The following is an 18,797-nucleotide window of genomic DNA, read 5'->3' as shown; positions in this document are numbered from 1 at the left end:
CCTTCTTTCTTTGTGTGAACATTTGGGCGGCGTTATGCAAATCTTCCCACATTGTGACGTAGACATGTGGGGGCGTGTCTAAACGAGGCGTTTTAGGAGGGCATGGACGAGTCTTAACTTTTATAAAGAATATCTCTTTGGGTTTGAGACTTAAGTCTTTGCAACTTCAGGGACCTTATCTATTCACGAACAGCTTGTAACACTCCAAAGAGAAAGGAAAACTTGAAATCGCATCATATGACCCCTTTAAAAGTTGATCATTCGAGTAAAATTAAGAAAAAGAGGAAGAAAGCAGCAACTCAGAGTTTTGTATTCCTAAATAATGAGAGATATGATTGACCGATGTTTTGAAGGTCATCTTACCTTTCTGTTTCTTCAGCTGTGGGATACTGCTAATGGTGGTCGCCTGAATGATCTCCACAACTATCTGATACCTGCAGAGAGACAAAATGACAGCAGAGTGATGAAATGAAGTATATGGACATACACAAGTTATTACATTTTCTTAAGAAAATCTGAGTGGGGTTTAAACATGCAAAAAAAAAAAATAAGCACTTCAAATGGTTGCTAGAGCATGTTGCTAGAGTTTTTAGCATTTTGCCATGTAATTTTAAATCATATTATTATTATGAAATTGTAGGGTTACATTTGAATGAATGAATGTTTATTTATCAAGCCAGAAGGCCATCACAGTCATTTTTTTCTTAGGTGTTTCTTTCTTGGTTGGTTCAATTCAAAAAGGCGTGAACAATAGAAATTAAGAATTAACCATAAGTGTGAGAAATGGTGATGTTTGACTGGAAAATTAAAACTGGTATTTGTTTCTTTAACTTTCACATGATGGCACCATAAAACAGTACCATAAACATACAACACAATTACTGTATGTAAGCTGATTATATTCGTGCATGTTTTGCTTTTTGTGAAATGACATGAATTTATCCAGTGTTGTTATTTTTAACTAAAACTATTAAAAACCGTTTTTGGTAACTGAAATAAAGCTGAAATATATGAATATTAGATAAAAACTCAAAAATTGAAAAGGATGCCTTGGCAACAAACTGAAATAAATATGTTGACAACACTTTACAATAAGTTTCTATTAGTTAGAATCCATTAACTAACAATAAGAAATACATATGTTACAGTATTTATTAATCTTTTTAACATTAGTTAATAAAAATACAACTAGTCATTGTTAGTTAATGTGACCTAGTACATTAAATATTAATAGATACAACTTCTGATTTTAATAATTAAATGTTATAATTAACATCAACTAATAAATGTTTTAGAAGTATTTTTATTGTTAGTTCATGTTTACTAATGTGAACAAATGCAGTCATATCGTAAAATGTTACCTAAAAGTTTAAGTTCACATACTAAAAATGCTAACATTTAAAGTTAAAGCTATGTAGAAATATAAAAAAATACTAATAAACACTATAATAGTATACAAGACATTTATCAAGTGCAGTCTTGTTATAAGCTTTCAAAGGGGTCATATGATGCTGCTAAAAAGAACATTATTTGGTGATTTTATGATGCTGTGGCAAGAATAGTTGAAATACCCATGACTGACTTGAGTACCATCTCTAATCGTTTAGAGCTAAAATGTATTGGTGAGAGGGAGTTTCAGTTTCTGAGGGAATACTGTTCTATTCACACACACACACACTGTACTGCACCCACCCACTGGATGAAAAATAAACAGTAATAATACCATAATTCCTTTTTTGCAATATAAAGTTATTTGCAACTTTACAGATCTTCTTTATTCACCAAGAGCTTGTAACACTCCAAAGAGAAAGGAAAAATTGAAATCGCATCATATGACCCCTTTAAGATCGAGTGTAAACTGATTAACTAAACAGTCTGTATAAAGCCTCACATTATAAATCATCTCAATTTAGTTTGTACCCATACTGTGCACTTTAAACAAAGAAACCTTGAACCAAAGTAAACTGATTAACTAAATATCAAGTCTGTGTAAACAATTCTGTTGGTTAAAAATGATCCTTCAAACGTCGACCAAGAGGCAAGGACATTTTCCTTTAAATTCAGACTGTCTGTAGTATAAAATCACTTCCACTAACACGTCTCTGCTATTGAATAATGAGAGTTTCATTGAGAAATTCCTCTGAGGAATAATACTCACTCAAAATTAATTAAACGGATCCTTTCGATTTGAAGAAATACTGAATATTTATTACACACTTTCTGCTCTCACAGCCCCTGATGAGAGAGGACGTGATTGAGAGTAAGACTGCATGAAATTGCTTCATGAAAGTCAAATACAAGTAATTTGAGAACATTGCCACAAGTAGCTGGTGCCAAATGAGAGTATTATAAGATGATATGGACGGTGACCTTCAAAAATGACATGTCACAACATGAGACAGTTTGTGATATTTATGGAAATTTGGGCAAATGTCATGCTGCCTTCGATTAACGTCTGAATTTATGAGATGAACGCAATGTCTTAATTATAAGTGGAAATCTCTGGATTGTGTCAATTAAACAATCATAGTGGAAGCAAATTGATAGTGGTCATAGTTAAGTTGGGATTGTGAATGTTAAAGGAATAGTACAGCAAAAAATTTACATTTACTAAAAATATACTCACGCTCAGGCCACCCAAGATGTAGGTGAGTTTGTTTCTTCATGGGAAAAGATTTGGAGAAAGTTTTTTATTCATTACATCACTTGCTCACCAATGGATGCTCTGCAGTGAATGGGTGCCGTCAGAATGAGAGTCCAAACAGCTGATAACAATCATCACAGATCAAACATCACAGCAATCCACACCACTCCAGTCTATCAATTAACGAAGCAAAAAGCTGCGTAAAATAAGAGTCCTCTATCCATAATTTTGCTTTCTCTAGTAAAAAAAGTCATCTTGTCTGAATCAGGAGAGAAATATGCACAGATCAAGCACAGTGGGTGGATTTTGATGTGAGAGGACAACAGGAGATGGACTTTTTCACTGAAGGAAGCGTTATTATGGATAATGAACAGTTTATAATGATTTTATCAACTGTTTGGACTCTGAATCGGTTCCAATGGGGGGAAAAAAAATAAATCTACATCTTGAATGGCCTGAGGGTGCAAATTTTAATTTGAGGTAAACTATTCCTAATAGTTAAGCAATTTAGTTTATATGTACCGGTATTTTGTGGTCTGATAAAAAGCCAGTTTATCTGGCAGCAGATTTGCAGACTGAATTAAATGTCCCATCAATCCCAGTAAAAGCATAAGAATCATAAAATACACATATAAAACATCAAATACAAACCTGAAGCAGATCATTTTCTGTTCATTTAGATGTATAGGGCTAAAATGCTTTGCTACAACTTGAAAAGAGAACAAAAAGACTGCCCAGGTGATCATTTTATCAAAATCACTTTACATTACAATTTCGAATTGCAAACACTTAAACAGGAACTTTTCAGGAAGATTTGAAGGCAGCATCACATTTACCCATCCTATTGGCTTTTACACTAATTCAATTTCCATAAAGCTGCTTTCAGAGCTCTAATCTTTAAGCTTTCTTTCTCTGCTTCTTCGAAACTAAATCAAACACAACTCGAGCTGTTTTTACGGTCTCTGGCGAGGTCAGAAATCTGTGTGTTTAATTGTGTCTCATTACCTGACCTCAGGTTTCTTCCTGGTGTGAAATGAGATGGTCAAATTATAGATGCTGAATTTTCTCAACACAAAAAACGTCCTTTTCCTTTCAGCTTTCAAACAAAGACTGTTTAACCCCTTGTGCATATCTAATAGGAGCCCATTTAAAAAAAAAACACCCTCTTTGGCTGATGAGATGTTTAGTGTTTAGACATTAAGTGTCAATGCGACTAAAGATAAGCCCAAGAGGCTTATAGTTGTCATGGAAACAAAGGTCTCAGGTAAACTGTAGAGTTGACAGACTACTAGCTTCTAGCTGTTATTAAAGGTGACAGTACAGATATCATCTCTTTTAATAATAATACCACATCACAGAGTCATTCAGAAACATTTCCACAAGCGGGTTAAGATATTTAGGATCATTCTTCAAAACTAGAGCCCTATATCGAGATAAATATATCGTTTGCCGATATTATCGGCCGATATGAGCCTGTCGCCGATATCAGTCAAAGTCTGCTTTATTGTCAATTCTAAGGGCAAGGTCCGGAGGGAGTTCAGCTTCCTGACAGTCTGATGGATGAAGCTGTCCTTCAGTCTGCTGGTCCTGGCCTGGAGACTCCGCAGTCTCCTCCCTGATGGCAGCAGACTGAAGAAGCTGTGTGTTGGGTGGGTGGGATCACCTGCAATGCAGAGGGCTTTGCGGGTGAGACGGGTGTTGTAAATGTCCTGGAGGGAGGGGAGAGAGGCACCAACGATCTTCTCAGCTGCTCTCACTATGCGTTGAAGTGTCTTGCGGCAGGACGCGTTGCAGGCGCCATACCACACAGTGATGCAGCTCGTCAGAATGCTCTCGATGGTGCCTCTGTAGAAGGTGCACATGATGGGGGCCAGGGCTCTGGCTCTTCTCAGTTTGCGGAGGAAGTAGAGACGCTGCTGTGCTTTCTTGGCCAGTGCTGCGGTGTTGTCAGCCCAGGAGAGATCCTCTGTGATGTGCACACCCAGGAACTTGGTGCTGCTCACCCTCTCCACAGTCACACCATTGACGGACAGAGGAGCATGCTGAGTGCGCACTCTCCTGAAGTCAACAACAATCTCCTTCGTCTTCTCCACATTCAGAGAGAAATTGTTGTCACTGCACCACCCGGCCAGGCGGCTCACCTCGCTCCTGTAGTTTGTCTCATCTCTGTTGCTTCAACTTTACTGTTCAGTGCACTGATGTCAGACTCATTTTGGATATTTGGATAATAAAGTTTATTGTTAAATGCCCTGCCTCCATTACGTATCTCTGTTACGTCATTATAAGTGTTTGATCACCACATTTGAGTGATCATTGCAAAAAATGTGTTTATGTATATATATATATTCTGTTTATGTATATACTAATTTATGTATATATATTCTATATATAGTACCAGTCAAATGTTTGGACCCTCGAATGGGAAAGTGTCCAAACTTTTGGCTGGTACTGTACTATAATATACACAAAGAATATCGGCCGATATATCGATATATATATCGATAAGAATATCGACCTTTTTTACCCCCTAATATCGGTATCGGCCCCGAAAAACCCATATCGGTCGCGCTCTATTCAAAACAGATGCTGTCTGCATCCTACATTTACATTTAATCCTTTAGCAGACACTTTTATCCAAAGAGACTTCAAATTGAGGAATACAACAAGCGTTTCATCACAGGAAGTGCTCTTAATACAAAGCATCCTCATTAACATATGTAAATAATGACTATTTAATGTTTAATGTGGTACTTAATGTGCTAATTAATATTTTTCTAAACAAATTAAAAATCCAGCAACTTTTTAAATAATGGTAAAAATAATCCGAATTTTTTTAAAATATAAATTAAATCTAAATTGTAAAAATATACATGAAAATATAAATTAATATATACATATATATATATATATATATATATATATATATATATATATATATATGTTTTTGATTACTGTGTTTTTGATCAGATAAATGCAACCTTAGTAAGCATTAAATGCTTATTTTGAAAACATAAAAAAATCATGTCTGTCTGTACAGACAGACAGACAGAATTATCTTGAACACAATGCAAGTAACGGCTAAATGAACTTTGAAACTGTCAACTCTGTTACTTTTTCTGAAGGCATCCTTATATCCCAATATATACAAGTATTAATTTAGCATAAGCTAATTAATTTAGCAAAAAACTTTAGTATATTATTCAAGCTCAGAATTGTAGAGCTATAACAGTAGGCATTTGTGCCAACCTTTCTTCTTAATTGAATAATATGTTTTCTCCTCCTAGCACAATCTGACTACAAACACTGGGAGTATAACTTTCCTTTTCGAAGATTAATTTTACAGCTTTTCCATAATGGTTGGCATTGAACAATAGGCAGATGGCTTTTTCCTCCAAGCCCTATTTCCTATGGAGGTTTCAAAGGCTTTTCTTACCATTGTAAATTGCAGGCTTCTCTACAGCTTTTGAAAAGCAGTAGCCTTTGCAATAACTACTAAAAAGCACTACAACTAAACCCGACACATTGAAAAGGTCTATCTTTATAATGCCTGTCAATAAAACACACTATAATCACAATGCTTTTATTTCAGAATGCCAGAGTCTGTCTGTTCCTGCCTGTCGCCCCCGATCCATTTCCATCCTTTACTCCTGCGGATCAATACGGCTGAAAAGTTTCTCCGAGTCTTTAATTGTCACTGTCTCACGACTCACGGATAATTCATCCAGAGCTGAACTCTGGCAGAACAAACCTTAAATGACAAATGTCCCTCCGATACGACCTGATACCGCAAGCTGAAAAGCAATGACAAATGACAGTGCCGACTTCCAGTTCACCTTTTTAAAGAGTGATTTGTCTGAACGAAAGTAGCAGAAATTGCTTTCCAACAGAACTATTTTTATACGTAAATAAATTGGTTTGGATGTGGTGAAATAGCCAAAATCCAGACAGATTTAGTGAGTCATCCGCTAACTCTGACTCAAGATAACACAATAATATTAATCAATAACCTATTAAATCACTGTCAAAAAAGCTGACCGCAGAGCCAGACCAGTATTACAGGCATGTTCACATTAGGGTTGTGCCGATAGACGATAGTATCGTGTATCGACGATAGCAGATGTCTTTGTCGATAGTCAAGACGATATTAGGCTCATTCTCCTATTAGTGTATTAATAATAATAATTATTATTATTATTATTATGATTAGGCGGTCCATTTTAATTCGGCTATTATTATCAAATAGCCCCGCTTTTTCATTCAGCACTGTATTTCACACACACACACACACGCACGCACGCACGCGCAAATGAGGAGCCTGTAGCCGGTGAAGGAGTCTCGAGCCCTCACTAACTGAGTTTAATGCCACAGTTATGTTAGAACGCATCTCATTCTTGTTTCTGTGGCGGTGCGTCGGGCTCATCATGGGGCGCGCGGTCCGGAGCGCTGTATGACTGATGTATCTGTTTAATTAAAATTTACTCCAAATATATGAACTTACCTGTTTTAAATAATTTATATTTAACATGTTCGTTTATTTCCAATATTTAGTGTTAAACTGTTGGTCTTTAAAATAAATCTACTTTTGATTTTCACCGTTGACTGATTTTGCAGACCAGACTGATAACTTCCGTGCGTCAATGCGGCAAACTTGTCACAGGACGTGCGGTCCTAATAGCGATGTATGACTGTTGTATCCGAATATATATGAACTAGCTGTTTTAAATATTTTTGTATTTAACATGTTAGTTTATCAGTATGTTTGAAAGTATATTATTTAGATTCGTGGTGCTTCCATAGGCTCCCTCTCTCGCGCGCGTACCCGCGCGGGTTAAAACACCAAATAGTTATGAAATAGCCTGACAAGTACAAAGAGTCTCTTTCTTGCCCCCACCCACCCATGCACGATAATATCGTCTATCGGCGATCTCACGGACTGGCGATATGACGATTTGAAAAATGACCATATCGCCCAACACTAGTTCACATACTGCTGAACGGCTTACAATCTACTTTTTAAAAAAAATAAAAGTACCATATAGCGAGAAGTGTGCGGGGTTCGTTCAACTCTAGAACCCTATGATTTCCACGATGCAGAAAATGTGGACGGAATCGCAAAATGCAGTCATAAAGATGGAATTTACTGTGCGATTTTTCACCCATGTTTTAATTTAATCTGTAAACCTCAGTTGTGCACTTTCTTTGCCAAAAAATGAAAGAAATTGTTCGGATTTCTGTTTAAAAGGTTTATTGTAAATGCATTAATAAAAAAAAAAGCATTTTTGTTACCTGAAATAAAATAAACATTCAAATAAATGTTTGTTTTTTTCAGCTAGAAGCCAAGGCACTTTAATTTAGTTTTACTCCATGTGCTACAACAACTAAAACCAAAATAAATATGAATAAACACTACATAGACATATATATACATACAGTATACACATACAGTATATATATAAAATGAAAGTTTTTGTGAATTCAAATGAATAGACATCCTTTTTGATTATTAAAATTTAATGAAACCATTAAAATGGAAAACATGGATTTTGGGGGAAAAAACTGATTTCAATGGGTCCTAAAAATCCCTAAGCCTACATATCAGCAATAACAGAACGCACCACTAAATGAATGCAGAATGATGGTAGATATGGCACTGATGGGCCGCTGTGTGTTTTCGTACCTGAGCTGTTTGAGGAACTGTATGTCAGAGCTGCTGCTGATGAGTTTGATGAACTCCTCGTAGGACGGCGCGTACGTGTACGCTTTCTTATGATGCTCGTTCACCTGCTCTCGGTGCTCTAACTGAGCTAGCAGCATGCGGTTAATGTAGTCCGGATCACTCAACACGTCCACCAATGGCTTTAGCACTACAAAGAGAGAGAGATAGAGAGAACAAGTTAGAGAACTTTGTGCCAACCCCAGTGAGCTGACAACCTCAACATGCACAATTATATTGCCTTCCACGCTTCGTAAACGACAAGCTACTCATAACTGAACTACAGTCAAGCAACCCTTTTAAAAAGGCAATTACTGTAGCTACACATGAAGTTACTCAGAAAAAGCAACTGCATAAGCTTTCTAAATATATATCTATCCAAATATATTATTAATGTTTACTATCAAAGCATTTTACAAAAGCAAAATAAATAATTTGGGGTGATAGCATTATATGAACATACATATTCAGACAACAACTAAAAAATAAATAATTTGAATAAAATTCATTACAATTTACATAACTGAGAAAAAACAGTGCATCTAAATATATCACTTAAAAAAAATGATAATATTAAATGAAAAAGTATTTAAATTAAAATTTAGAAAAAGATTCAAAATGAAGGAAATAAAAAAAAAAAATGAAAATGCAGGCATCTGCACATATGCTCAAATGAACTGATGAATCATTCAAATCAGATCATTTGCACTGTACTATGATGAACAAATGATTAATTAATAATCATACTTCCCAAATCTATATACGAGAGCATGCATTTGATTATGTAAAATCAGTGAAAAACAAATTTGTTTTTCTTAATTTGTTTGACAAAAGCAAAAGATCTCAATTAGGGTAACAGCATTGCATGAACATACATATTTAGACTAAATTCAATAAACAAACAAACATAAAAAATGTCACTGCAATTTATATAACCAAGAAAAAAAAACAGAGTGCATCTAAATATTTCACTTAAAAAAAATAAAGAAATGAAAATATTAAATTAAATATTTTTTAAAAATATTTAAATGGAAATCTCAAACAATAAAAAAAGGAAATGAAGGAAACAATCACTCTAATTCATGAAAATGCAGCCATCTGCAAAGACACTCATTCAAATCATTTGAATCAATTCATTTGCCCTTAACTGTACAAACAAATCGATTCGGAGTCCAATTCTATTATGCATTTCACTTGAGGAGTGCTATTGAGGTCAGATATGGAGATTCTGCCAATGCTGAACTTCAAATCACTCTTTTATCGAAGTTTCCTTTTAGTTTAAATGCCTTAGAGAGTAGCTGCTTATGTACACTGCAAAAAGGCAGCTCATTACACTGTAAATAATGTTTTTACAAGAAAATACTATTTCAGTCTTTCTACTTTAAAATGTGATGTTTAATTCAGTGTGTTTCTTTGCAATTGTTTGTAACATTTACTAGCAAAGTAAATCCTACACCAAATTATTTTCAGTGTATTTTCAGTTGGTTTTGGAACAGAGCTAATTATTCTTAAAACCTCATCACACTTTAGTCAGTCTCTCCTCCGTCACTCATTATGATGAGATCTCTACACCTCCTCAGGAGCTTGGTAACGTAGCGCTGATGAGGAACGCAGAGACGCAGCAGACGGAGCACGAGGCAGTGCCTCATTACTGCCAGACAGAGCCGGCGGATGACTTCTCGCCCTTTTTGGTGGAGTTCCCTTTAAAATCTTAAATGATTCCCTTTGAGCTAAATTGACCTGTTTCCCTTACAAAAAAAAACAAAAAAACAGTGGCAACCTGCCAGTCTGAGACAACAGATGCAAACGCTTCCTCCAGTATAATCCCAGAACAGAGGAAAATGGGTTAGAAGTTAATCTGGCAGCTGCATCCTGAAGCTATAGGGCATCTTTAATCTTTTAAAATGCAGTTATTTAGTCAATTCTCTAGTATATTCTCTCTGCATTCAAGGTATACATTTTATCAGTTCATTCATTCCCTGGGAATCAAAGCCATAACCTACTGCCATGCTCTATTATAGGAAGTTGGAATGTTGAATGAAAAGCAGCATTGAGTCATGGAAAGTTGCACAGATCTGGGAAAACCATAAGCTTCCAAAATTTGCTGACAATTTACTCACCCTCAGGTTATCCAAGATGCAGATGAGTTTGTTACGTCATGGGAACAGAAGATTTGGAGAAATTTAACATTATATCAGTTGCTCACAAATGGATCCTTTGCAGTGAATGGGTGCCATCAGAATGAGAGTTCAAACTAGGGTTGTGCCGATAGATGATAGTATTGTCATCGTCATCACATCGTCTGCTGATATAAGGCATTTCATTGCACTGTAACAAGTGATCTGAATGGCCTATATATGTGCAATATTTTAACTGAGGCTTAACTAACTGAGTTTAATGCCACAGTTATGTTAGAATGCATCTCATTCTTGTCTCTGTGGTGGTGCGTCGGGCTCGTAGTCCGGAGCGCTGTATGACTGATATGCGTTTAATGAGGCGTTTTAGGTAGGCGTTGCTGACTCTTAACTTTTATAAAGAATATCTCTTTGGATTTGAGACTTTAGTCTTTGCAACTTTATAGATCTTCTTTATGCACCAAGAGCTTGTAACACTCCAAAGAGAATAGAAAATTTTAAATCGTATGAAATCATATGACCGCTTTAAAATAAATCCACTTTTGATTTTCAGCGATGAATGATTTTGCAGACCGACTGATAACTTCCGCGTGTTGTATCCAAATATATGTGAGTTTATCAGTATGTTTGAAAGCATATTATTTAGATTAGTGGTGCTTCCATAGGCTCTCTCTCTCATGTGCGCGGTTTAAAACTCCAAATAAACACCGCTACTAATCCACATGACTTCAGTCCATCAATTCTGTTAACTTGTGAAGCAAAAAGTTGCGCGTTTGTATGATACAAATCCATCAAGGCGTTTAATTTTAAACTGTTGCTTTCAGCCAGTGAAAAAGTTCATCCTCTGTTGTCCTCCCACATCAAAATGCACTGACATATTTGTTTAGAAATTTTTTAGACTGTTTTCACTTGCAAACGGTTCTTGATCTGTGCATATTTCTCTCCTGATTCAGATGAAACAACTTTTTCACTGGAGAAAGCAATATTGTGGATAGAAGACTCATAATTTAGCCGGAAGCAACAGTTTGAAGTTAAAAACGTCTTGGTGGATTTGTTTCCAACAAACACACATATTTTCACTTCACAAGTTAACAGAATTGATGGACTGGAGTCGTGTGGATTACTTGTGGATTACTGTGATGTTTTTATCAGCTGTTTGGACTCTCATTCTGACGGCACCCATTCACTGCAGAGCATCCATTGGTGAGCAAGTGATGTAAAGCTACATTTCTCCAAATCTGTTCCCATGGAGAAACTCATCTGCATCTTGGATGGCCTGAGGGTGAGTACATTTTCAGCAAATAAAATTTTTTGGGTGAACTATTCAAAATTTTTGGTAAAGGAAATTACTTAATCATTATGTGTAAGTGATGGGAGATTTCTGAGCACCCAAAATTCTTTAATATTGAGCAGTAATCCATCATTTCTCAGTATCACACTGACTGATCTAGGGGTGTAACGGTACATGTATTCGTCCTGAACCGTCACGGTACGGATGTCACGGTTCGGTTCATGCAGTCAGATGACGAACACAGTCAGTCATAGGCGATCAATTCAGAACGGGGCGCTTGCAGTAATGCAACGCTAACTGTCACCACAGGAAAGAGCAGAAGAGACTATCTACGCACCAACCCAAAACAAGACCGGCGAGTTCAGACGCCACGCAAGAGCTCGAAGAACCGCCTGCTTGTTTTAAATCAGCAATGTGGGAAAGTTTGGGGTTCTAGAGATCCACTGGTCGACCGGCTGTAAATCAGAACCGGTTTTTAGTTTTATTTTGGCCGATCTCTATTCCGGAATTGCACACAAATTGCATTGCCATAATTTCCCAAAATGTAATTTGTGTGGAATTTTTATGAAGTCTGTAAAAAAGCTATACATCACATTTCTCAGTAGCGAGGTTCTTGAAGCAGTTCAACTTAAAGATTCGCTATTAGTAGACACTGCTGCTGAATACTGCTGAGAGACGCAGAGACGCAAGTATTCACATGCACTTAATCTCTATCTCTCTCTCCCTCTTTCTCTTTCATTCTCTCTCTCTCTAATAACTGCGTTAGACCGCATTAATAACTGCGTTAGCCTGCATATCAATGGCTCAAGCCTCTGTTTTTAGCTCTAAAATGACGTTTTGGAATTTGCAACGGAAGGTTTGGGATGAGGTGCGTAAAAAAATGAGCTAGTTCAACACACACGAGATTTCAGGACATGTCAAATGTCTTGAAACAAATCATCTGAACAATATCTTGTGACTCCAGGCCGTTAAAATTATTAGATAAATAATGCACTCCCGAAGTGCTTATGTGGCCATGTCGCCGCGCCTATTAATGGAATGGTCTTTCTCAGTTCTCAAACACTGTAACGGTTTCCACTGATTAAGAAATATTTTTGTTTGCTTGGGTGGTAATATTAGGCCTATTATATTAATAGGGACTGGGGGCCCAAAATTTGTTTTGCCTATGTCACAAAAAGAGGTAAATCCGGCCCTGCATCTGGTGGTCATCGAAAATATCCTGGAATCAATTTCATGATTTGTAAAAAAAAAAAAAAACCCGCAGTAGATGTTTCATGAGTTCTTACACAAGAGCAGCATTGTAAGAACACAGATGAGCATTGAACAGTCAATCAACTCCGTCCAATCCAACTGTGCAGAGAGATGTCAGTTTAGACACTGAAGCTCGAGCCAAAAACAAGATTCTCCCAAAATCTCATTCTCAAGTTATGAAACTGTCAGTGAATGAAAGCTTTGTGCTGTGAGAGGGGGATTTATCAGCGTGTAGAACATGAGCACCAAATCTCTGCATCTCATTTTGATTTATGAAAGCAAATTATTTCTACTTATCGAAGTCTTGTACTGCTTTCAGCCGTATTGAAGAAAGATCGTCTTTATTAAACCACATCAGAGGAAAGTTATGACAAACAAAAGCTAATTTATGTGTGAAAAATATTCCCAACAGCAGAGTTTTCTAGCAATTCAAAAGAATTTATGTTGTTTAATACCGGTAATAAAATAAAATTATCATTTCTTCTGTCACCTATTATAGAGTGAGCATAACATCACGATATATTACAACGTATACATCAACGTATATACAATGTATTCCTGTGAAGGCAAATCTGAATTTACATCAGAAACTTATTATTATCAATGTTGAAAACAGTTGTGCTGCTTAACATTTTTGTGAAAACTGTAATACTAATATTAATAATGAAAAAATCTATAAGTAGTATTAAAGGTGACATATCATGAAAATCTGACTTTTCCAGGTTTTAAGTGCTATAATCAGGTCCCCGGTGCATCTACCAACCAAGGAAACGTGAAAAAGATTAACCCAGTAACTTTGTTTTGGTAAGCCTTTTTCTGCAAGCGTGTGAGAAAACGAGCACGTCTGATTTCGCTCCCTTGGTGACGTGGCAAAGGGATCTCATTATAATATTACCGCCCCTTAATCTGTAAACTTCCACTCAAGGCACCGTCATTTTGATTTCACAAGCGACAACGGTGTACCAGCTCTAATGCCATGGCGAAAGTTTGAGCAAAACATGCTAACTGTTCTGTCTTTGGCTGCACAGACGAGCACAGAACACTATTTAGAGTCCCAGCCTCAGTCCCAGAGACAATAGAGCAGTGGATTTATTGATTTATTTAGGCTACTGTACATTGTAGCCTATTATTTACCTTCACAGACATAACCGACTGTTTTTGTAACTCGTGTGTTTTTAACGTAAACTTGTGTGTGAATGAGAACTTAGTTTAGTACTCACATGCTGTGACAGCCGCTTTCTGTCCGTGTGCTTCAGATGTGTGAGGTCAGAAAACCTTATATCTGAAGTTTAAACTCATATGGTTTAAAACGCATGATTTCAGCGCGATAAACATGATAATCATAACCAAAACAGATGTTTTTAGCAGATACGAGCTGTAATGGTGCAGCTCTATTCTGGAAAAGGGGGAAGGGGAGCAGCAGCTCATTTGCATTTAAAGAGACAGGCCCGAAAAAAAGCTTGTTTCTGCTTCCACTCAAAATAGGCATTTTCAAAATTATATAATAAATGATCTGTGGAGTATTTTGAGCTGAAACTTCACAGACACATTCTGGGGACACCAGAGACTTATATTACATATTGTAAAAAGGGGCATAATATGTCACCTTTAAGAGAAATAAATAATATAAATATTTTGTAATATCTGAAATGTCTTTACTGTCACTTTTATTAAATTTAATGCATTTAATGTGTGAATAAATGCATTTATTTATTTACAAACATATAAGTGTGTGTGTGTGTGTGTGTATAGACAGACAGAGAGACAGACAGACAGATAGATAGATAGAAAATATCACACAGTGTGCACCAGGTTCAGTGAGAGTTACCTTTAGTAGCGACGACCTCCACCAGTAAGAGGCGCAGACTGCATGAACGAGCGTCCCGTGCGGGTAGCAGACGCAGCATGAGCAGACGGGCGCAGCAGCGCAGGAAACGCAGCTCCTCATCGGGACTGCGCAGACACGGATGCAACGGAAACGGCCGTGGTACTTCCTCCAGCCTGGAGAGACAGAGACAGAGACAGAGAGACTATTGGATTCTATAGTATTCAAACCATCATGCCAATGAAACAAACTGAAAATTTTAATTGTAAGAGACAGAAATTAATATCTTGTTTTCTTTTCTTTTAATCCAATTATATTATATGAACACTATTTTTTTCCCTTTTTCTCACTTGGCAATATGTAACCATGGCAATAAAATACGTTGAAAATACTTTGAAATAGACAATAAAATTGCAAGACACAAAATTGCAAGAAATTAACAGAATACAATAATAATAGAAATTGATATCTTGATTTATTTTTAAACTCTAACTATAATATAATTTAACAATAGTACATTACATTACATTACATTACATATTATATTATTCCTTCTTCCTTGGCAATATGCAAAGCAATCATGACAATAAAGCATTTTGAAAAAGTAAAATTGCAAGAGATATTAATAAAATAAAAACAAATTAATATCTTGTTTTGTTTTATTTTTTTATTAAAATTATATTTTTCTCCTTTCTTTCTTGACAACATGCAAAGCAATCATGCCAATAAAGTACTTTGAAAAAGTGAAACTGAAATTTTATTAGAAGAATAAATATATATATAAAAAAATTTAATTATAATATAATATAATATAATATATAATAATTATACTATTTTCTAATCATGCCAATAAAAGCACTCTGAAAAACAAAACTGTTATTTATAAAGTTATTTATTTATACTATTTTTATTTATTTTATTATTTCTTAAGCATTCACACCAACAAAGCATTTAAAATGAAGACCATAAAATATGAAGGGGGAAATATTCCATAAATGGACAGAGACAGATAAACAGAACAGGTGGAGGAAGACAGATGAGAGGCAGAAAAAGAGGGGCAACAGAAGATGCCTGTCCACTCAGCTAATGAGCTGTGCAGATCGATCACTGAGACACACACAATGATGAAGACACGGTGAGCAGAGACGCTCATTACTGCATCCGCATCCAACACACTCACACAGAGAGAGAGTGTAAGCAAATGGAATCACACAGAAAGACTGAAGACTAAACTGAGAAATATGAATCTCCAGTATGCGTGTTTGTGTTTATAAAGCAATCATTTGGCTTTCTTTCCACTGACAAATCAGTAATCAATGAATAAAATCAAGAGAGTGCTCTTCAAATTCAATCACAAGCACAAAGGTTTTGCAAAGGTGCATTTGCTGTGTGCTGTTATCAGAGTAAAGATGAAAGAAAAGGCTTTCGCTCTGTCAATCCGGATAACAGCATTTGGGTGTTTTAAAGAAACCACATTAAACACTCTGTGTTTTTGGTGGAAGAAGTAAAACACTTAAAACATATACATCAGCATTCAGAAGCTTGTGGCTGGTAAGAATGTTTTTTAATGTTTTTGAAAGAAGTCTCTTATTCTCACCAAGGCTGATCAAAAATACAGTAAAAATTGTAATATTGTGAAATAATATTACAATTTAAAAGAACTATTTCCTATTTGAATATATTGTAAAATGTAATTTATTCCTGTGATGCAAAGCTGAATTTTCAGCATCATTACTCCAGTCTTCAGTGTCACATGATCCTTCAGAAATCATTCTAATATGCTGATTTGATGCTCAAGAAACATTTCTTAACAATAACAATAACAATCTTATCCTCCGTAACAGTGAACCACTAGTAGCGCTGTGTGTCTCACCTTGTGTTAGCAGCCTTAAGGTCACAGAAGTGCGTGTGGAGGGTCTTGACCATGTCGTTACAGACCAGGTTGACCACATCCACCTCAGACAGACGCATTCGCAGCTGTTTGGTCATTTCCCAAAAGTCCTCAGACAACATCTGATAGAGTTGGCCCTCATCTCGACTCAAGGGGACGTACCACGACAGAATATAGTCCCGATAGCTGTAGTCAAACACTGCAGGGAGAGAAACAGAGAGATTGTCACTGATTAATACAGAAAACAATCGGTTTTACCAATATTTCAGAATCACCAGCATTTAGTATAGAACCAGTGCATACTGTGCAGAATGCCTTATCCCACAATGCAATGCGATCACTATTTATGACACTTATTTCCAAGATCCTAACTGGATGTCACTCTCTCAGTTAAACATGCAATGTGGTCAAGAGATAATATAGCTGTTTAAAATGTTAAAAATACTACATACTACATTTCACATACTATTAAAAAAATAAGTCGATGAGGCTAGCAGATGTCTTCGCTTCACAGCTTTTTATCTGCATGATAAAGCACACAACATCCCCGTCAACATCCTGCTGTCAACAGAGAACCAAATATAATAGAGTCATGAGCAAATCAAGCTAATCAGCAACACTGTATTTATTGGGTGTAAATGAAGAATCTGCTGTTTGTCTTGCCACTAGATAAATCAACAAATTCATATGGATGGATAGAAATAAAACTGTCATCATTTTGCACATTAGCATCAATTATTTACGCTAAATGCAGAAAAGAAAAGAAAAGAAACACAAACCACTCCTCAAACATACACACACACAACACCAGGTGGCAGATGGCATGAATGTGATGGCACTAGCAATGACTGCAACGGTCCTCTAATGACGCTAAGATCCTTCACCCACCACAACCACTCACACAGTCAAAACAAGCAGATCTGGAGCTGAATACGCTTCAGTGACAGCCTTTGTGCAGCAGTTATTGAAAACTTGGTTTGCAGGCATTTTCCCTCCCGGCTGAGGCAGCACTATTTATAGCCACAGTGACCTCATAAAATGTGCTGACTTTCCCAGCTGAGCATCAGGAAGTGCCGCTGACACTGTTCTAGTGCTGTTTCCTTTAGGCATCTTCTGCTTATTAAGTGACACGACAGAAAATATTCGAGAAGGAGAACTCCTAAAATTCTGTCTCATTGTGACTGCAGGAAATAAAAAAGACTATTTATAGCACATTCAAAATAAATAAAAAATAATTGATATAGCAAAAAATATAATATAAAATAGATATAATATAAATATAATAATAATAATAAAAAATATAAAAATAGTAAAAACTAAACCAAATAAAAACTTGTCAAAAAAGAAAAGAAAAAGAACCAGATAAAGCAACAAATACAGACTTCTGGATATAAAATGTCATAATTTTGCACATGATCATCAACAATTTATGCTAAATGCATGTATCAACAAAAATATTATTTTTATACAATTAAGGCAGAATAAATGGACTACAATGACTAACGAATATTAATATTTTTTTATAATATAATATATTATTGTATATTATATTTATATATAATATATAATATTTACAAAATTAAAACTGAATAAAAATAAAATTGATAAAAAATATAGAAAAAAATAAAAACAAAATAAATATAAAAAATTAAAAGTAAAAACTAAATACAATTAAAAACTTGTCACTATGATGCTAGGATGTTCATAGAAACATAAAACAAAAAATTATTATTTACTCACCAATGTGTTCTTTTCTATCCTGTTTGACTTTCTGACAGCAAACGAGAAATTGCCAATAATAGCTTGGTCGGTGTTTCGTGCAATAACAATGAACATGTACTAAAATATTAATTAAACCTTACTGACTTACCAAAACTACTGATTTTCAATGAATAATGATTAAAAAGCTGTCGGTTTTTCACCGAACGTTATTAAAAGACTAGGAATATAACGTATGAGACACATAGGGCTGGACGATATGGCAAAATTTTATATCACGATATATTTCTTAATTTCAGTCGATACGATATAATTCCGATATCGATAT

General features: G+C 35.7%; 1 protein-coding gene across 1 annotated transcript in view; it reads right to left on the bottom strand.

Moving 5' to 3' along the window:
• snx25 (sorting nexin 25) overlaps positions 1-18,797 on the bottom strand; it is a 62,027-nt gene that overhangs the window by 31,619 nt on the left and 11,611 nt on the right. Inside the window, exons 3-6 of the mRNA XM_016515222.1 lie at positions 16,733-16,949; positions 14,863-15,035; positions 8,322-8,508; positions 364-434 (exon numbers count right to left, since the gene is read on the bottom strand). Of these exons, the coding sequence (XP_016370708.1) occupies positions 364-434; positions 8,322-8,508; positions 14,863-15,035; positions 16,733-16,949 (648 nt within the window). The remainder of the gene's footprint in view (positions 1-363; positions 435-8,321; positions 8,509-14,862; positions 15,036-16,732; positions 16,950-18,797) is intronic.

Source organism: Sinocyclocheilus rhinocerous, unplaced genomic scaffold (assembly GCF_001515625.1).
Source record: "Sinocyclocheilus rhinocerous isolate Xijiao unplaced genomic scaffold, SAMN03320098_v1.1 scaffold297, whole genome shotgun sequence".
NCBI classification, from domain to species: Eukaryota; Metazoa; Chordata; class Actinopteri; order Cypriniformes; family Cyprinidae; genus Sinocyclocheilus; species Sinocyclocheilus rhinocerous.
This window is presented reverse-complemented; position numbering and strand designations above follow the sequence as displayed.